Source organism: Ochotona princeps, chromosome 5 (assembly GCF_030435755.1).
Source record: "Ochotona princeps isolate mOchPri1 chromosome 5, mOchPri1.hap1, whole genome shotgun sequence".
NCBI classification, from domain to species: Eukaryota; Metazoa; Chordata; class Mammalia; order Lagomorpha; family Ochotonidae; genus Ochotona; species Ochotona princeps.
In genome coordinates this window covers 91,837,103-91,857,497 of record NC_080836.1, presented here as the reverse complement: position 1 = coordinate 91,857,497, position 20,395 = coordinate 91,837,103, and the positions used below count along the sequence as shown (strand labels likewise).

The 20,395-nt window shown below is 54.5% G+C and overlaps 2 protein-coding genes across 3 annotated transcripts; one reads left to right on the top strand and one right to left on the bottom strand.

Annotated features, from left to right (window-relative positions):
- The first annotated feature begins 309 nt into the window (after positions 1-309).
- On the top strand, positions 310-7,345 carry ABCB6 (ATP binding cassette subfamily B member 6 (Langereis blood group)). Its single transcript, XM_004577223.3, has 19 exons — positions 310-1,140; positions 1,496-1,633; positions 1,901-2,081; positions 2,213-2,314; positions 2,450-2,633; positions 3,189-3,310; positions 3,730-3,839; positions 4,024-4,089; positions 4,205-4,330; positions 4,476-4,552; positions 4,640-4,703; positions 4,808-4,893; positions 5,052-5,109; positions 5,316-5,420; positions 6,074-6,248; positions 6,342-6,454; positions 6,689-6,783; positions 6,866-6,934; positions 7,067-7,345. Exons 1-19 carry the CDS (start codon positions 586-588, stop codon positions 7,176-7,178), a joined length of 2,538 nt encoding a protein of 845 aa, XP_004577280.2. The 5' UTR covers positions 310-585; the 3' UTR covers positions 7,179-7,345.
- A 102-nt stretch (positions 7,346-7,447) lies between these two features.
- Positions 7,448-10,171, bottom strand: ZFAND2B (zinc finger AN1-type containing 2B). Of its 2 annotated transcripts, none has more exons than XM_012925910.2 (9): positions 9,933-10,171; positions 9,587-9,681; positions 9,206-9,337; positions 8,935-9,086; positions 8,577-8,672; positions 8,429-8,495; positions 8,274-8,341; positions 8,065-8,137; positions 7,448-7,863 (listed from the first exon to the last, which is right to left on the bottom strand). In XM_012925910.2, the coding sequence occupies exons 1-9, from the start codon at positions 9,985-9,987 to the stop codon at positions 7,819-7,821; spliced, it is 783 nt and encodes a 260-aa protein (XP_012781364.1). In that variant the 5' UTR covers positions 9,988-10,171; the 3' UTR covers positions 7,448-7,818. The 2 variants fall into 2 exon arrangements, with proteins under 2 accessions (XP_012781364.1, XP_058521010.1); XM_058665027.1 differs by having other exon boundaries at positions 7,448-7,759.
- Between the last annotated feature and the right edge of the window lie 10,224 nt (positions 10,172-20,395).

Genomic DNA, 20,395 nt, shown 5'->3' with positions numbered 1-20,395 from the left:
TGGGGACAAGAATCTAGAAGAAAGCAGGAGCACACCAGCCCTCGGGCATAACCTGTGGCCAGCTAGTGAAGGACTTGACTTTGACCAGCTGCGACCTCGCCCCCCCCCCTGTGCCCCATTTCTGTGTAGGTGACTGTGTCCAGCCGCGCGGTTGGATTTCCCGCCCCAGCACGTGATCAGGCTGGTCCAGCCCCTCCAGCTTTCCTTCCTCACGTGCACGATTCTCCCGCCCCCTTTGGAGACATTTGGCCAATGGGGACCTTGAAGAGGGGCTGGGGGCGGGGCTGTTGCCGTAGAGGACAGTGAGAGACTGAAGCCCGGCATTCCTGCGGGGCCTGGATTCGGCAGGAGGGTCCCCAGGCTGAGAGCGAGCGGCGTACGCACCGTGCGTGAGTGCGTGAGGGCGGTGCGTGCGTGAAGCGAGTGGGCGGTGTGGCCCGGTCCACGTGCGTGCCTCCTCGCGACCCTCCCTCCGAGCGTCTTAGGGCCCTGCGGATCCATGCCCCGAGGCACGCTGGCATCCACACCCTTCTGTGAGCCGCTGGTGCTGGTGTCCCGTCCCGCAGTGCCCGCCGCCCGCCACGCATGACCATGGTGACTGTAGGCAACTACTGCGCTGCCGAAGGGCCCGCGGGGCCGGCCTGGGAGCAGGGTGGCTTGAGTCCCTGCTTTTTCTTCACGTTGGTCCCCTCTACGCTGATGGCACTTGCGACCCTCGCCTTGGTGCTAGCCCTTCCCTGCAAGCGCCAGGAGCGGCACGCAGGCACCGATGCGCTGTCCTGGGGCGCCGGCCCTCGAGTGGCTCCTTACGTCGTACAGCTGCTTCTCGCCACGCTGCAAGTGGTGCTGCCCCTGGCCAGTCTTTTCGGCCGCGTGGGTACTGCCAAGGGGGCCCCACTGCCGGGCTACGTGCTGCTAGCCTCCGTACTGCAGAGTCTGGCCAGCGCCTGTGGCCTGTGGCTGCTCGTGACGGAGCGGAGCCAAGCCCGGCACAGTCTGGCGATGGGCATCTGGATCAAGTTCAGGCACAGCCCGGGGCTCCTGCTCCTCTGGTCTGTGGCGTTTGCCTCTGAGAACTTGGCACTGGTGTCCTGGAACAGCCCACAGTGGTGGTGGGCAAGGGAGAACTTGAGCCAGCAGGTGAGGAGGTGTGGGGGGGGCGGTTGAGGGGAGGTCTTGAGGGCGGGGCTGGGGAAGCGTGCTGCTTGCTTGTCTGCCTGTGGTGGCTCCCGCTTGGCGACTTCTCTGGGAAGAGGAAGAAGGGTGGGGCTAGCACTGATAGCCACTTGGTGGGGCGGGTGTGTGCTGAGTCACAGTAGGAGATGGTTTGTTTGTTTGGTTTTTTTTTTTTTTTCCTCTTCTCTAAGCCTACTAGGAGCTGGGCCAGGAGGAGGACCTGGGTGTGTTGCCTCCTGGAGTCCTTGAGTCTGTGCAACAGGAAATCCTATCTTAGGCCCACCTATGATAGCCTGCCCACATTGTGTTCCCATCCTAGGTTCAGTTTGGCCTGTGGGTACTGCGATATGTGGTGTCCGGAGGGCTGTTTGTCCTGGGGCTCTGGGCCCCCGGACTTCGTCCCCTGTCCTACACCTTGCAAGTTCAGGATGAGGACCACGACGTGGAAAGGAGCCAGGTACTGCTCAGTTTCTGAATCCTGGACTCTGAATTGCATGGCCCATCATTCTGCCATCCCTCCACTGTGATGCCTTCCTGCACCAAGCACCATGTGTATGACCTGTTAGTTTGGCTGCCCCCCGCCAGGGGCTCTCGTGGGGGAGGGCTCAGAGTGTCACAGAGGAGCCACAGCACCTCCACGATCTTCCCTAGAGGTGGGTCCTGGCTGCTTACTGCACTTCTTTTGCATGCCTGAGCTCCCTTCTGTTCTGTTTTACCATCCCAGACTCGGTCAGCAAGCCAGCAATCCACCTGGCGGGACCTCGGCAGGAAGCTCCACCTGTTGAGTGGCTACTTGTGGCCTCGAGGGAATCTGGCCCTGCAGCTGGTGGTGTTCATCTGCCTGGGACTCATGGGGCTGGACCGGGCACTCAATGTGTTGGTCCCCATCTTCTATAGGGATATTGGTGAGGGGCATCCTGCAATGGCCCAGAGGTTGCAGCCGCCTTTCCCTAGGGGGAGGTGGGATGGAAATGAGAGCGGGGGGGGGGGGGGGCGGTGGCAGGGCTGCCACTGTGGGCTCTTGTGTTCTCTGCAGTGAACTTGCTGACCAGCAAGGCCCCTTGGAGCTCCCTGACCTGGACTGTTACCACCTATGTTTTTCTCAAGTTCCTCCAGGGGGGTGGCACTGGCAGTACAGGTAGGCAGGCCCCAGCAGTCTCCCTGACTGGCCTTAGCCCCATCACAGGCATCGTCTTGACTGAGGGCTGGGCTCCTGGTGCCCAAGCCCTGCTTACTGAGGTCTCCCCCAACTCCCCACCCCTGCCACCCCCAGGCTTCGTGAGCAACCTGCGCACCTTCCTGTGGATCCGTGTGCAGCAGTTCACGTCGCGGCGAGTGGAGCTGCGCCTGTTCTCCCACCTGCATGAGCTCTCGCTACGCTGGCACCTGGGGCGCCGCACGGGGGAGGTGCTGCGCATTGTGGACCGCGGCACATCCAGTGTCACGGGGCTGCTCAGGTGCCATGCCAAGGGCATGTGAGGGACACTGTCAGAGCAGCAGACAGACCTGGCTTGGGCAGCTGCCCCCAGTCCTCTGTGGCATTGCTTTAATTATGGGATTACTGCCCATCTGCTGCCATTGTAACTCAGATGTCACAGGCGCTGAATCTTTCTTGAATTCATCTCACCTGAGCTGCCCACTCTACTTTGTGTATAGTGTGGTGCTTTTTTTGTTTTTTGTTTTTCTGTGGAATCTTTGTGATATCGGGACCAAATGATCCCCTGTCTTAGGAGTCAGCCCCAGAGTTGCCTGAGGAGTCAGCCATGGTGGGGAGAGGTTTTTACCCAGGGGTGGGGAGTCCCTTCCTTTGTTACACTGGCTGCGAAAGCGAAGAAGTCTGTGGTTTATTTAGCCCTCTATTTTTGAGTAGCATTTGGATTGATTCCAACTTGCTGCTTGTTCTTTACCAAAGACCAAACACCACACTGAAGTTTCCAAAGGGTGGGATAGTTGGGAGCTAAACCACACCCTCCCACCCTTATAAAAACCTTCTTGGTCCCTTACCCCCTTAGCTACCTGGTGTTCAACATCCTGCCCACGCTGGCTGACATCATTATTGGCATCATCTACTTCAGCATGTTCTTCAATGCCTGGTTTGGCCTCATTGTGTTCCTGTGCATGAGCCTATACCTCTGTGAGTGCTGGGGCCCTGGGGGCAGGTTCCACCCCACCTTGGGTGACCCACCTTTCAGAGGCTGCTGAGGGAGCTGATGTCAGGTTGGACCTTAGCTTAACCTGGATGGAAGACCAGGGTCGAGCATTCTGGTCCTGTGACATTCCTGCTACAGATGAAGGTTAAGAGGAAACCGCATTTGTCTAGCCAGATGTTGTTCCCCTGCAGCCAGGAGTGTTCTGTACATCGCAGGCTACCAAGGTTGTCTTTGCCACAGCCTGTTCTCTCAAGAGAGCTTAATAAAGCTCTGCCCCCAGGAATCTGGCTCCCTGGGCTCCAGATGGGACAGGCAGTGGCAGGTAGTGGGACATTGCCCCGATCTCTGTTGGGAATGCTGTCTTACCCTGCACCCCACCTCCTCCTTTCATTATTTTTTTCAGTCCTGACCATTCTTGTCACTGAGTGGAGAGCCAAGTTTCGCCGTAGCATGAACACACAGGAAAATGCGACCCGCGCACGAGCGGTGGACTCACTACTCAACTTTGAGACGGTAATGGAGGCCATGGGGCCACCATGTGCAGCGCAGAGGCAGTAGGAGTGTGGCTTAGGCTGCCAGGCTAAGGGAACATAAGTGATGTTTGTGTGTATAGCTTAAAATCCAGGAGTGGTTAGGGCTTTCAGTGCTGTGTGCTCCTGCCCCACCCGTAGCCCAACATTGAGTTTGAATGCCTTAGGTGAAGTATTATAATGCTGAAAGCTACGAAGTGGGGCGCTACCAGGAAGCCATCATCAAGTACCAGGTAAGGGCACCAGTTAGAGGGAAAGGTAGGAGCTAGCAGGCCCGGGGGTGTTGCCTGCATCCGGGAACAGTGGGTATGTGTATGACATTCCTCCCTTTCTGTGTCCTGTCCCCAGGATTTAGAGTGGAAGTCCAATGCCTCACTGGTTTTACTGAATCAGACCCAGAACCTGGTGATTGGACTTGGGCTGCTGGCGGGCTCCTTGCTGTGTGCATACTTTGTCAGTGAGCAGAAGCTGCAGGTGAGGCAGAATTGTGGAGGGGGGGGCAGGTGGGTAAGCAGCAAAGAGGAGCCCAGTATCTCCAGGGCGGTAAGTGGGCAGGACTGTGGGAAGTACAGGTTGTAGGTCTCCCTGTAGAGCCATTGGCTTCCCTGGATCCCCACAGGTTGGAGACTTTGTGCTCTTCGGAACCTATATCATCCAGCTGTACATGCCCCTCAACTGGTTTGGCACCTATTACAGGTAACCTCCTCCCTCGGCCCTCACTTGTGTAGGTGCATGGGAATAGCCTGGCTGCTCACACCCGCCCACCTGCCCCGTTTCTTGCAGGATGATCCAGACCAACTTCATTGACATGGAAAACATGTTCGACCTGCTAAAAGAGGAGCCCGAAGTGAGTGAAGGGAAAGGGAGAGTATGGGGGAGTGTAGGAGATGTTTCTGGTGTCTGGAACATTCCAGGCCAGTAATTCCAGACCTCTGGGTGGCCCCCTTCCAGGTGAAGGACCTTCCTGGAGCGGGACCCCTTCGCTTCCACAAGGGCCGGATTGAGTTTGAAAACGTGCACTTCAGCTACGCTGACGGGTAAGCCCTCTCCTATTCTCAGCTCCAGCTGCCTGCTGCCTCGTCTGCTCCAGAATGCCTGCTGCTCCTATGCCCGCCCATGCCCAGCTGAGCACTTGGGCAGGAGAAGGGCAGAGTCCACCAATGGTTCTGCTGACCTCGCCCACCCTTCCTTGCAGGCGGGAGACCTTACAGGATGTGTCCTTCACCGTGATGCCTGGACAGACCCTGGCCCTGGTGAGAGGAAACCCAACCACTTGGCGCCAGACCCCACACACTTCCCTCATACAGTGTTTGTGGCTATGCTGGCTCATAGCCCAGGCCGGCTAGTAGAGCCACAGCCCCAGCTGACAAAAAGATTGAATGGACACTGGGCTGGGAGAAGCCTTTGAAGCCCATGGGCCTGAGAATGTCCTCCTCTGCTTCCCATGCTAATGCCACAGGTGGGCCCATCTGGTGCAGGCAAAAGCACCATTCTGCGCCTTTTGTTCCGTTTCTATGACATCACCTCTGGCTGCATCCGGATCGATGGGCAGGACATCTCGCAGGTAGGGTTGCTGGGGATAAGACTAATTCAGGGGATGTGGGTATGGCAGAATGGCAAAGGCAGGACATCTTGAAAGTAGCAGGAGTTGTCACCCCTACAAAAGTAGGGGGCATCTGCAGCTCTCTGGGACCCCCAACCATATGTGCAGCATAGCCTTGAGAAAGATTTGTGCGTTGCCACTCAAAGGGTGAGGATTTCCTGTAGCACTCAGCTAAAACACGTAGAGGAAGTATATTTTATTTGTCTCTCTTTTTTTTAAGATTTATTTATCTGTTTGAAACAGTGGCAAATAGACACAGAGAGATCTTCCATCCAGCTGTCCTACATGGGTGGAGGGACCCAAGGACCAGGGTCATCTCCCACTGCTTTCCCAGGTGCATTAGCAGGGAGCTGCCCTGGAAGCAGAGCAGCTGCGATGCCAACCAGCATGCCAATATAGGATGTCTGCATTGCAGGAGGTGGCTTAACTCGCTGCACCATGTGTGGCTGTGCCCCGCCAATTTTCTTTATGCAGATGCCAAAATAGAGCAGTTGATTGATTTGTGCCCGTGAGTTGGGATCCGCAGTAGTGTTGGCAGAGTCCTTCCCCCAGGGCCTGGCCTGCCATCCAGGCCTGAGGGGACCTTACAGACACACACGATCTTTGGGTCCCAGGTGACCCAGAACTCTCTACGGTCGCACATCGGAGTTGTGCCCCAGGACACTGTCCTCTTTAACGACACTATTGCCAATAACATCCGCTACGGCCGCGTCACTGCCGACAACGACGAGGTGGAAGCCGCTGCCCAGGCTGCAGGTATCCATGATGCCATCCTGGGATTCCCAGAAGGTGAGCTCCGCTGCAGATGCTACTTCCTTGTCTGTCTGGTCCCAGAAGCCCAGTTTGTCCCTCGTGACTGAGGAAGGCGGGCACTATCTACAGGGTATGAGACACAGGTGGGCGAGCGGGGCCTGAAGCTGAGTGGGGGTGAGAAGCAGCGTGTTGCCATCGCCCGCACCATCCTCAAGGCTCCGGATATCATCCTGCTAGATGAGGTAAGGCCTCGACCTGCCTGTTTCCCACCCTCCCTCAGCCCATGGATGCACCAAGCAATTCCCGCTGGGCACCCATTGCCACTTAGACAATCCATATTAATCGCTCAGCTGCTGCCAGGCCCAGCAAGGTGCCTTTCTAGTCCCAAGGCTCAGCTGGCAGCCTGCATCCTCCTTCCCCTGGCCAGGGAGGTATCAAGGTGGGCACTGGTAGTTTCACCCAGGCCTTCTCTATAGGCAACATCAGCACTGGATACATCCAACGAGAGGGCCATCCAGGCTTCTCTGGCCAAGGTCTGCGCCAACCGCACCACCATCGTGGTGGCCCATAGGTATGCGACTACAGGAAGGGGGCGGCTGGCAGTGTGTACCCGTACCCATGGGGTAACGGGACACCAATATCCGACTCCACAGGCTCTCAACTGTCATCCATGCTGACCAAATCCTTGTCATCAAGGACGGCTGCATCGTGGAGAGAGGACGGTAAGGGCGCACAGGACAGGGTCTCTGAATAGCGGGCTGGGGGGTGGGAGCTCACCCTTGCCCCACTGCCAGCCGTCTGCAGGTTGGTTCTGGGCCTCCCGGGCCAGGCTGCACACCTCCCTCCTTGCACAGGCATGAGGCTCTGCTGACCCAAGGCGGGGTGTATGCCAACATGTGGCAGCTGCAGCAGCAGGGACAAGAGAATGCCTCGGAAGACAGCAAGCCCGAGACCACGGCACAATGACAGAAGGGAGCCCCCTCTCTCCCAAAGGCTACCTCAGAGGGCAGCGTGATGCGCCCCTTTTGCCCAGGGTTATTTCATCTTGGTTTCAAGGTTTGCTGTGAGCATCAGCAAGAGATTGGGACCTTTCAGAAAAGCACTTTTGGGGGAAATAAAAGGTGTGGACTGTGTGAGGATGACTGGCTTTGTGATGGGAGCTGCTGAGGTGGGATTCTACCTCGCAGCCAGGTGGACATTCTGCACGGATTGCAGGAGAGAAAGGTACATGACACTGGAATGCCACATTCTTTATTCATTGCGGACTCTTCCCTGCCCGCTACACATCGGGGAAGCCCCAGGGTTGGGGGGTTAACATTCAGTGGGGGGGCCCAGAGCAACACCTCTCAGCACCCACTGCCACCTCAACCAGGGAATGCTTCCTTGCACGCTGTCCATCCCCCCACACCTCCAGAGAGCTGGCAGGGCCCTCTACAGGCTCAGCTGGACCAGCTCCTCCTGGTGCCCCCCCGGTGGAGGCCTCCGCATCACTCTTGCTTCTCCGTGTGCTCCAGGCCGCTCTGGGCCTTGTCCTCTCCCTGTGGACCCTAGAGATGTGAGGGTCACAGTCCTCCTCAGCCGAGCCTCCCTCCCCAAGCCCAAGGCCCTAGCACAGGCTGCAGTTGGATGGCTTCAAGCTGCGGCTCTGCGCCTGGAGCAGGGAGAAGGGAAGACAGGGGGCGCCGTCAAGGAGATGAGGGCACAGCCCTAGGTTCAGAGCTTAGCACGGGCTAGAGTCATATGGCAGGTAACAGAGAACCCCCTCCCCACCACCATCCCCAGCCAGCACACTCATGCACACATAGTTCATACTCTCTCATCTCAGGACCCTGTCTTCACTCCATGCTCATACCTGCTGCTGCTGGTATTCAGCTTCGCTGGCTGACAGTGCTTGTGCTAGTGCCAAGTCTTCTTCCTCCTGAGAGCTGGGGGGAGGGGATGACACATGAAACCCAAGCTTCTGGTTCATGCTAAGCAATGGTGCTGTGGGCGTGAGTGGTCTAACCCCACAGGGGCAGCCCTGGCCCATGTCCCACCCCTTGCACCAGGGAGCACAGCTACCTGGGCACCTGGGGTTTGGCCTCTGCCAGGGACAAGGCCAAGGCCTGCTGCAGGGCTTCATCCTCGGTCTGCAAAGAGAAAAAGGAGACCAGTGAGCTCATGGCTCAGGCCCCATGGGGTTTTGCTTCCAGCGGTCCAATTTATGCTCCACTCACCAAGCCATTCTGCAAAGTGATCACTGGGGGAGGGGCCGCCCGGGATGGAGACTGAGTCGTTGTAGCTCTAGGGCAAAAACAGTCTAAGAGGTTGAGGTCAGAGATGAGAAGGGGGTGGGCGAGGAAAGAAGACAGTGGATAGGCCTACCTGCTGAGTGCAGAGGAAGACAAGGTCCTGCTGGGGCTGGAGATGGCACTGGTGGCAGAAGCAGCCAGGCTCTGCGCTCTGGAGATGGCAGCCAGTCTGTAAGGAAGGGACAATCTTGGCACATACTGCCCCCACCAACCCTGCTCCTACCAAGAACAGGCCTTCCCCAGGAAGGGAAGGAAAGAGAGTGGTGCAGTCTGGAAGCACTCAATCTGCAACTCCAGAACCCACCCCACCTCCTCAGGGCCCCAGGGGACAGACAGGGTGGAAAGCTCCCAGTTCATCAAGACCCAGGTCAAGTCTGCTTCCAAAGGACAGAGCAGTCACCAAGGCAAGCTGAGGGCTTGGTGGCCATTACCCCGCCCGGCTGGTCGGATGGCTCTGCCCTGAGCAGTCATGGTCCAGTGGGTGCCGGTGCTTGATGCAGAAGTTACGACCACAGCGTTCACAGGTGAGTTTCATCATCTCGCGCTGCCGGCAGCCAGGCCGCTCGCATTTATTGGTGAAAATCTGAGAGGGAAACAGGAAAGAGTGTGTCTGTTGAGACACCAGCCTAGCAAGCAAAGGAAGCACAGGAGGTGGGCCCCCCAGGAGGACACGGAGCCCCCTCCCTGCGACAACCTGCTTACCTTCCGTTTCTGCTGCGCTGGATCGGAGCGACAGTCCCTGTCAATGTGCTCCCCCACAGCGCGGTCTGGGGGCTCCCCTCTGGCCACAGGCACCGGGACATTACAGAGGGGGCACACGGGGACCTGGATATCCTACAAGCAAGGGGGAAGAATCAGTCTGTGAGGGACCTTCTCCAAGGCCAACGATTCGATTCTCTTGTCTTGCAAGAATCTGAGTTGCCCCAGCCCACCCCCCAACACACACCCCGAATGCACAAATGTTCCCCAGCACTGAGTGAGCCCCGGAAAGAAAGGTGTGGTAAGGACAAGCAAAGCAGACAGATGGGGTGGGATGGGACTTCTGGGTTCAGGCTCCCTCCGCCCCCCAACATACACACACACCTTCTGGTAAGCGGAGCCACAGTGGTGCTGGGCGTAGGCCACATGGTCTGCACAGAAGATGCCTGAGCAGGCATCACACTTGAGCGGCAGGAAATCTGCAGCGAATGGAGTCAGACTGCAGAGCTCGCAGGCACCTCAGCGTTCTTCCCTCTCAGGGGGCCGCCCGGTTGCCAACTCGCCGAACCCCGCACTACTCCCCAATCGATCTCCTTAGCCACGCCCCTCCGGCCGCGAGCCCCGCCCTTTTTCTGGTACTTCCAAACACTCCACTCGTCTCCCCTGGAGCCCACTGTCCAAGCCCCACCTGCAGTTCCGAGCCCTCTCCCCTCTCGGCCCTGCCCCTTACCCAAGCGCTGACAGCTTGGCTCGGAACAGTGAGCCCCGAGGTCCGGAAACTCCATTGCCGGGCCCGGCGAGGCCTGCAGGAAGAAGCAGCGAGCGCTAAGCGTGTCTAGGGATACCCCGTTCCGGTCCGACCGCGACTCGACGCTCCGAGGGGCTCCCGCCCCGCCCAGCCCGGGTTACCGGAGTCCTCAGCACCTGCCGGCCCCGCGGCTCCCACTCCTCCCTCGGCGCCGGCGCCGGCGCGTGACGTCACCACGCAGGGCGGGCGCATGCCGCGCAGTCTCCGGGCAGCGGGGGGCGCGGCTCTGTCTCCTCCCGGCTCGGCCCAGGAGCGGGCTTAGCCTGCCAAAAGGTCTCTAATACCTGAGTGTGGAGCGGAAAGGCTGCCAAGGCCGGGGGAGGTGATGTCTTGGGGTTGGGGCGCTGAGGCCGGCTGGAGTCTCCCAATTCGCGCTTTGGCCGGCTCCTCTCCCTGCATCCACTCCTGGCCGGATGTGTTTACTCTCCAGGAGTTGACAACTTCCTTGTTTCTCGGTAATACAGGTGTGTCTCCGGAGTTTCAGCTCCCCCGCAGGTTCCAGCTTTGATGCGCTTCCTGTAAGACTTCCTGAGTCTCCTAAGTCTAGGGTAGGTGCACTTGCTATGCGACCTCCCTACCACTGTTCCAGCAGCTCGCATTTTCACCTGGTTGTAGTCGCTGACACATGCACACACACATAAATACACTTGGCAGGCTGTGACCACATCTACCGCCTCTGTCGAATTCCAGCACCTGACGGTGCCTAGAGTAGTGTTGCTCTCAGACTCCAGTGTGAATGAAGGCACCTACAGGCTTTACTTAAAATGCAGATTCCTGAGCTCTAGGACTCCGGGGTCGGTGTGTGTGGAATTTTAACAAGTTGCCCATATAACATATTATGACCAAACAAACAAACAATAGACAACTAACCAAAATATTCTCAGTACATGTTGTTTCTCGGATTAGCCCTGAGAACCCAGCTTTGCCCAAGTAGCTCTGGGGGGAGGCCTTCCAGGCTCAGCACATTTTAGTGCTCCTGTGTCTCAGACCCCTCATGCCCAGCGTTGGTCACACTCCATCTTCATATGAGTCTGGTGATAGGGTCAGATAAACAGGTGAACTGTGTTTGGGGAGTTAAACAGTGTCCTCCAAAATGGAGAGGAAGCCAAGCCACAGTGGGCAAGCGGAGCCAGTCTCCCCCTGTCTTTCTGTCTCTTCCTCCATCTCCAACTTCTGACTCTTTGCCCCTATGCTAAGTTGACTTCTTCCCCCCTCACAATTCTGAAATCTGTTGCTCTTGGCTGCTCAAATGGGGGCCCCACCTCCAGCTTGTCCAGGGTCATGGCTAAGCCCTGCCTGGGTTTTCCTGGTGCCTGATGCACCTGGGTGCGAGGTGGCTGAGTGACAGAAACTTGAGGAGAAACCCTAAGACACACAGGCCAGCACCTGGTGTTGGAGATAAGATGCCTGCGGGGGTAGCTGAGGTCAGGGATGGTCCTGGCAGATGTGGTGTAGGGCACCAGGTGCAACCCGCTGCACTTGCCTGATCATATTCTTTCCTGGGAGTGAAAACAGCTGGGCTGATAATGTATGCACTGCAGAATGGCCACCAGCCTCCCTGCCCTCCTCTCTGTGGGGGCATTCGGGGGTTCTTTTCAGTATTCTCGCTGAGGGGACACAGTATGCTCCATAGAAAGAGACTGAGGGTAAGCACTTGGCAAAGAGCACCACTTGCGATGCTCTGTTTCCCATCCAGCTTCCTGCTAATGCAGATCCTGGCAGGCCTCAGGTGACAGCTCAAATGTTTATGTCTCTGCCACCCCTGTGGGAAGTGAACCAGCCAACAGAAGACCTCTCTCTTTCAAAAAAAAAAAAAAAAAGAGAGAGAGAGATGCTAGTCTTGTAGCATAGATTTAAAACCGTAAAAGTGTTTCATTTTCTCCCAAAGTCTATAATTCCAAGGAAAACTCTTATCCTTTTTTCATGTTTTATTATATTTTTGACAATTTTTACATAGTTAATTAGGGTAAAAAGGTTCAAGGGCTATAGGAAAGTGGGAAAGACTATTATGTCCATATTGTTTCCTTCATGTATCTGAGGCAAACGGGGATATTGAGGGAGAAGCCCCACCCAGTTTCCCACCCACCCCAGGTCCCAGATGTGGGGCATGCTCTGAGATACTTGCTCAAGTGGTTTAGATAGTTCACCAGTTATGAATCGCTGCCAGTCTCGCCACCCCAAGCACGATGAGGTCGTTGAAGAACCCACTGATTAACATAGTCCATCATAGAGTCTCCATTTGCCCAGTATTTCGCTGCCAACATATAACTGAGGTGGTTGATTGACTTGTTCTGTCTTCAATCTCTTCTTGGTTAGGGTTCTGAGTCCGGCATTTCGATTGGGGGGATCCCCAAAGAAATTTTGTCTGAGGTATTCCCAGACCAGATTCTTGTATGTTCTAGCAAGCACAGGGCCCAGCACAGTCCATCGCCCTGATCAGCTGGTGGTTGCAATTGCTGGGTTGGTTCTGTTTTCAGCCCCGACTTCCACTGGCACCAATGGGTGTTGCAGTCCAGCCTGGTTCTGCCCAGCACATGCTCAGCCCTCACATAAACCAGTGGGAGCTGCAGCCCAGTCAGAGCAACCCACAATAACCCCCACCAGGCCCGCCCCCTACCCTGGTTTGCCAGTATGTGTAGCAGACTAGTCCAGTCTGTCCCACATTCCATTTGGCTCTCGTACATGTCGATGGGTATTGAAGCTTAGTTCCATCTAACCAGCTCAACTATCCAGCCCTCATGGATGCTGTTGAGTGCCTTTCTGTCTAGCCACCCCAGCCCCTGTCCTAGTTTTTGTGCCCTCCCATGGTAGTGGTAACCCAAGAGGGAAGAGCCCACTATTTCCCTCCCAGGTCTCTCTCACTCCCAGATTATGCACTCTCCAGGTGGTTCTGTGGTTTAACTTGACAGAATTAGACCCTAGTGCCAGCTTCTGCCAGCTGAGGCTGTGGCCAAGCCCAAACAACCCTCACCCACTCTAATTTTGTTTGCACCAGTAGGAACAATCAGCCCAGCCTGGCTTTTCCCTGATCTAGTCCACATGAGGCACACAGGTGTTATAGCCATGTTTAGTCTGGTCTGCCACGCTTTCCGGTGGGAGTAGCTGACCAGCAAGGGAACCCCGCTTTATTCCCCCTGCTGGCTCTGCCCCCTCCCTTTCTGGTTCTCATGTGTGCTGCTTGAGCGCAGCAGTCACATCTGGTACAGTAACCTCACCTTGGCATTCCATATTGTGCACTGGTTTTTGTCGCGACCAAACCTGGCTCAACCCACACTCTGTTCTGGTGCTCGGATTTGCCAGTGGATGACATGAACTGATTCAGCCTGGTCTGCCCCCGACCCATGCCAACTGTATGCCAGTGGGAAACTTTTCATGGCCTATTCTGGGCTGTTTCCTATCATGCTTCTTGCGCTTACCTGCCGGGTCTGTGTCCTGCCAGAGGAGTTGCCCAGGCTCCTCCATCAGAACCCCTCCCAATGCCAGATTTTGCGCATACCAGTGGGTCAATGGGTCAGCCCTACTCAGTTCACCTCCTGTCCTAGCAGGGACAGTGGCTTTTCCTGACTGGCCTTCAACCCAAACTGGTTCTTGCTGTTGGATGTAGCAGCCCAGCCATGGCTCGTCCATACCCACATGCAGCTCACAGTAGGGGTTGAGACCTAGCCTAGTCTGTCCCACATCTACCCTGGTCCTCCAAGACACCAGATAGTGTTGGAGTCTGGCCTGGCTTGGTGCATCCAGTCCCAGTCCACACTTGTGCCAAGGGAGACTATAACTGTTTCCTGATCAGAACGCAGCCCCCATTCCAGCCCACGCGCCCCTTGGTGGGAACCTCAACCCAGCTAGGGTGTCCCCCTGCTCCCCAGCCAGGCCTGTTCCCAGCCATAGATTGCGCGCATACCAGTGGTTGCTCTGACTCAACTTGGCTTAGCCCCTCACCTGTCCCGGCCTCTGCCTTAGACACTGTGGCTTAGTGTCCCTGACTCACGCAGACCAGTAGGTGCAAGAGCCTAGCTCGGCATGACCTGTGCTCCATCCTGGTTTCTAGTTTCGCTTGTAGGCTAAGGTTTGCTCAGCCCTGCCCAGTACATCCCGTTCCATTACCAATTCACACATTAACCAGCTGTTGGAGCTGCTTTGCCCAGCTTGTCCAATCCCCAGGTCTGGACCACATGTTCACTAGCGGGAGCTATGACTCGCCAGGGGAGTTTCCCAAGTTTCTCCACTTGATCCACTCCCAGACCCAGTTCTCATACATTCTATTGGGTTTTAGGCCAGTGCCCGGCATAGTCTGGCCTTCCATTTGGCCTTGTATGAGCTGGTGAATGTTGCAGCCCAACCCACCCCACACCCTATTTAGGATGCATATTTGGGTGCTGCTGCCTTGATCAGTCCAGACTGTTGTGGGTTCCTTTACCTGTGATTGATGGCATGCTCCTTGGTCACACCTAGCTTAGTCCATCACCACCCCAAGCCTCGAGCTAACCAGTGGGGCTAGAATTTCTACAGGGTTTGGCCCACACATTCCCCACAGAATCTACCCCCGGATATGGTTCTCGAATGCTAGTTAATGTCATTGCCCTGCCTAAAGTGACCCCTCTGCTGATCCATCATCATGTCAGGTAATAGGATATCCTGCTGGACAAGCTGCGAGCCTTAGCTTTTGCATGAACTGGTGTTTGTTGCTCAGCATTGTTAAGTAATTACAAGTTCTTCAGAGGAAGAGTTACTGCCATTGGGAATCTTTAGGATTAATTCACATCCAGAAGCACTGTGGGTTCAACCTAGAGCTACCTAAGCAGCAATTCAAAGAACCAAAACCCTAGAGCTCCCTGGCCGGGCGGCCAGCAGGCAAAGCCTGGTGCCAAATGGTGTACTGGCCCGGGGACAGCTCACCACGTGCATGTGGTGGCTGGCGTCTGGGATCCGGGCATGAGCCGCCCCTTCCTGAGACCTACCCACACCCGAGAGGCTGCAGGAAGTTTAAACCCCCAGGCCCAAGGTTGCGCCCCTCCCCAGTCCCATCCACCACTCAATGAAAGCGGTGGATGGGCCGCAGGCCCCAGGGCCTGTCCAGCCCAGCCCCAGAGACTTCCCCCTCAGCTTACTTACCCCGAAGGGAGCAGCCCCCAGAGCCCAGGCAGACTCGGGGACAGCTCACCACGTGTACATTGTGGCTGGCATCTGGGATCCAGGCATGAGATGTCCCATCTTGAGACCCCAAAAACTCTTATCCTTTAAGGGAACTACAAATCGTTCCTTGGAATTCAGCACATTGTTGTAGGTTTGTCAAACTCTGTGGTCACCACCTAAGTCAGCTAGTAATATGCAGGTGGCTTTCTCTTGGCATGCCCTAAGGGTCTTTGTCAAGGGAATTCAGCTTTTGACACAGTCCCCTTTAGAGAGGTCAAGCATTGACGAGTTTATCCATCATGAACCCTGAGACACCGTTATCTATGAAACTCGCACTAGTTCTGTTCGCTTGGGACACTTGAAATTGCTACCAGTTGACTTTTTTTTTTAATAAAAGCATTTTCATACAGCTTAATCTAATCTGAACAGCACATGTCACTGGCAAGAATTATTTTTCTCTGACCTTTTCCTGCCTGTTTCCTGGCCTGTTGGGTTTGGGATCTCAGACACAAGACAAACACATCCTGTGTGGGAGTAGAGTTTAAAGTCCATACACCTAAAATCAGATTGCCAATGTCCACCTACATTAGTCCTTCAAGCACCTGCCATTTTCTTTTTAAAATATTTACTTATTTATTTATTTATGTCTATTGGAAAGTCATATACAGAGAGGAAGATCTTCCATCCAATGATTCATTCCCCAAGCGGCTGCAGTGGCTGGAACCCAGGAGCCAGGAACTTCTTCTGGGTCTCCAGTGCCAGTGCAAGGGCACAGTGCTTTGGGCCATCCTCGACTGCTTGCCCAGGCCACAGGCAGGGAGCTCTGCTGCTTTCTAGGCTGTAGGTGGGGAGCTAGATTGGAAGTGGAGCAGCTAGGATTGGAACCAGCATCCATATGAAATGATGGCATGGCAGTCACTGAACTAGCCTGCCATGCTACTGCACCAACCCTAATATCTACCATTTTCTACCAGTGAGGTAGAAGAGGGTATCAGATACATTATGGGTTAACTCAAAATAGCAGTGGCATATAAGCGTGAAATGATCGGATGCCTACATGCAATAACCCAGGGCTGATAGGACAGGGAACCTCTGCCATCCCTAAGGTGTTGCCTTTACCCATGTGGATCTAAATGACTCTATGTTTCAGACAGTGGAATATAGGAAAGGAAAAACAGGGCATGCTGTGTTAGAAGGCATGAACCTGAATGTATAGATAGGGCTACTGGACAAATTACAGCAGCTGACCCTTAGTCACATGATCATACTTAGTACCAGGAAAACTGGGAAATATAGTCTTTTTTTTTTTAAAGATTTTATTATTATTGGAAAGCCGGATATACAGAGAAGAGGAGAGACAGAGAGGAAGATCCTCCATCCGATGCCTCACTCCCCAAGTGAGCCGCAACGGGCCGGTGCTGCGCCAATCTGATGCCGGGAACCAGGAACCTCTCCCGGGTCTGCCACGCGGGTGCAGGATCCCAAAGCCTTGGGCCGTCCTCGACTGCCTTCCCGGGCCACAAGCAGGGAGCTGGATGGGAAGTGGAGCTGCCGGGATGAGAACCGGCGCCCATATGGGATCCCGGAGCTTTCAAGGCGAGGACTTTAGCCGCTAGGCCACGCTGCCGGGCCCCCAATCCTGGTTTTCATGCTCTCCAGTGTGAGTGGTAACCCAAAAGGGAGGCACCTACTATTTCTCTCCTTGGCCACTCCTACTCCCAGATTATGCACTATCCAGGTGGTTCCGTGGTTTGACTTGAGAGAATTAGCCTGAAGTGCCAGCTTCTGCCAGCTGATGCTGTGGCCAAGCCCAACCAACCCTCATCCAATCTATTTTATGCTTGCACCAGCAGGAATAATCAGCCCAGCCTGGCTTTTCCCTGATCTAGCTCACATGAGGCCCACAGGTGTTGCAGCCCTGCCTAGTCGGGTCTGCCTCTATCCCAACTCATACTCTCCAGTGGGAGTGACTGCCCCAGCAGGAGAGCCCTCCATATTTTCCCCTACAGACTTTGTCCCCTCCCTCCCTGGTTCTCACATGTGCTGGTTGGGCACTGCGGCCCAGTCTGGTACAGCCCACCTCACCCTGGCATTTGCTAGTGGGAGTTGTAGCCTGGCCTGGCCCAGTCCACCCCCAATTCCAGCTGACGCTGGTGAGGGTTATAACCTAGCCCAGCTCAGCAGGCATCCAATTCCAGCCATAATGTGCACTGGTATGTGTTGCGACCATACCTAACCTGACCCACACGCTGTTCTGGTGCTCGGATTCACCAGCAGGTGATGTGAACTGGTTCAACCTGGGCTGTCCTGACCTGTGCCAAATGTATGCTGGTGGGTACCTTTCCCTGGCCTGGTCTGGGTTGCTGCCTATCGTGGTTCTTGCACTCACGTGCAGGGACTGTGTCTTGCAAGAGGAATTGCCCAGGCTCCTCCATCAGAACCTCTCCCAGTGCCAGACCTTGCACATACCGGTGGGTCCATGGGCCAGGGTCAGGGCCAGCCCTACCTCCTGTCCTAGCAGGAACAGTGGCCTTTCCTGACTGGCCTTCAACCCATTCCGCTTCTTACTGTTGGATGTTTCTGTAGGAGGACATTGTGGTCCTAGAAGGTCAGTGAACACAGGATTACAGTTGATTGGACAATATTTGTATGAAAACAACTGAATAGGTGTCTTGTGTGTGACTGATTGGATAACCTTTGCATGAGAACAACTGAATGGCTACCTTTGTATACCTGATGGGATATCATTTGTATAAGAACAGTTGAGTGGAAAGAATGTGTATGAGAACACTTGGTGAAATATACAAGAATAAAGGAGTTCCAAACAAAAGCATAGAAGCAGTCAATGGGCTTGTTGATAAGCTCAATACTTCCACCCTTATCCTATATGACCCTTGTTGTATGAAGTCTGTTGCCCCAAATAAATTTCGGCTGTTGATCATCAGTCAGTAGTCCATGTCTGTTATTATCGTACACCAAGTCCATTGCTGCAGGACAGGGACATGTTTCAGCCCAGCCAAGGCTCCTCCAAACCCAGACACAGCTCACAATTGGCTCAGTAGGGGCAGAGACCTAGCTTAGTCCATCCTCCATCTATCCAGTTAGGGTGTCTTCTTAGCTCTCCAATCGGGCCTATTTCCAGCCATAGATCGCATGCATGCCAGTAGTTGCTCTGACCCAGCTTGGCATAGCCCCTCACCTGTCTTGGCCTTTGCCTTTGATACTGTGGCCTAGCGTCCCTGCCTCATGCAGAGCAATAGGTGTAAGAGCCTAGCTCCGCATACCTGTTCTCCATCCTAATTTCTGTTCTTTCTTGTGAGTTGAGGTTTGTTCGGCCCTGCCCAGTACACCCCCCTTCCAGTTGCAGCTCAGCCCATCCCACATCCTGTTTTAGATGCACATTCGGGTGCTGCTGCCTTGAATTGACCAAACTGTTGTCGGTTCCTTTACCTGTAAGTGATGACAGGTTCCCTGGTCACACGTAGCTCAGCCCATCACCACCCCAACTCCTGAGCTAACCAGAGGGACTTGTATTTCCACAGGGCTGGACCCACACTTCCCCCAGAGAGTCTACCTCAGGATCTGGTTCTCTTGCATGTTAGTTAGTGTCTTGGCCCTGCCATCTGTGACCCCATCCCCTGTTCCACCACTCAGTCAAGTACTGGCACCTAGCCCTGCCAGACAGATCCCCATCCATAGCTTTTGTGTAGACTGATGTGTGGCAGTCAGTGATGCTCTATGCTACCAGCCCATCTCAGGATTCCCATGCGGGTTGGTGAATCAGTCTGGCCCAAACAAAACTTATGGACTCTCCCCTTCAAACCCTCAGATTTCAGTCCCCATGCTGGCAAGCAAGTTCTGTGACCCCATCGCTGCAAATCACACAGAATTCATCCCTCACCTACACTCACACTAGCCTTATCCCTGAATGTCCCTAGGCAGGGGGACATACCCTAAAAATCCTAGAGCTCATTGCCAGGCGGCCAGCAGGCAGAGCCTGCCATCACATTAATGCTTTTAATAAAACATATTACATCCTGGGCCCAACGGCATGGCCTAGCGGCTCACCCTGAATGTGCCTGGATCCCATATGGGTACTGGTTCTAATCCCAGCAGCTCCACTTCCCACCCAGCTTCCTGCTTATGGCCTGGGAAAGCAGTTGAGGACAGCTCGATGCTTTGGGATCCTGCACCCATGTGGGAGACCTGGAGGAAGCTCCTCGCTCCAGGCTTCGGATCGGTGCAGCACCGGCCATTGTGGTCACTTGCGGAGTTAATCATTGGACAGAAGATCTTCCTCTCTATCTTTCCTCTCTACACATCTGACTTTGTAATAAAAATAAATAAAATCTTTTTTTAAAAAAAAAGTATTACATCCTATTTTTGGATGAAAATTCAATGTCTATTTGGACAACATTTATTTTTTTCTAGCTCACAGGTAGCCGGTGTGTGACTCTGAGTGGGAAAAGGTAGAGAGGACAAGGTAAGACGCTGATGTTGGAGGAGCCAGTATTGTTGTGCAGGAGGCTGAACCACTGCCTGCAAAGACAGCATTCTGTATTGGCACCTTGTGTCAAGTCCCAGCTGCTCTGCTTCTCATCCAGCTTCCTCCTAATGTGCCTAAAAAGGCAGCAGATGATGCTGAGGCCCAATACACTACACTAGGATGGATTTCCAGGCTCCTGGCTTTGGCCTAACACAATCCCTGTCATTACAGCTATTTAGAGATTGGACCAGAAGCACGTACACATGTGAGCGCACACACACCACATACAAAACACACACTCTGCCTCTTCTTCTCTTCCCTTATCAAATACCTCTTAATATACCTCCTTTCAAGTACCTCTTCCCTACTTTTTAAATAAGTAAATAAATCAATAATCCTTACAAAAAAAAACACCAAAAACCAGTCTTAGGTCACCATTTGCAATGCCAGCATCCCCAGTAGGCACAGGTTCAAATCCTGACCATTCTCCTTCCCATCTATTTCCTTGCTGTGCACCTGGAAAAACAGAATATGGCCCAAATCCCTGGGCCTCTGTCACCATGGAGACCCATATGGAACCCTCTAGACTTCTGGTTTTAGCTTAGACCATCCCTGGTTATTGTGACCATTTAGGGACTGAACCAGCTGATGGAAGATTTCTCTCTCCTTTCCCCATCACTTTGCCTTTCAGATAAATTAATAAATCCCTTTTTAAAATCATGTATATGTGCTTTTATTTATTCAACTTTTACCTTTTATTAAATAT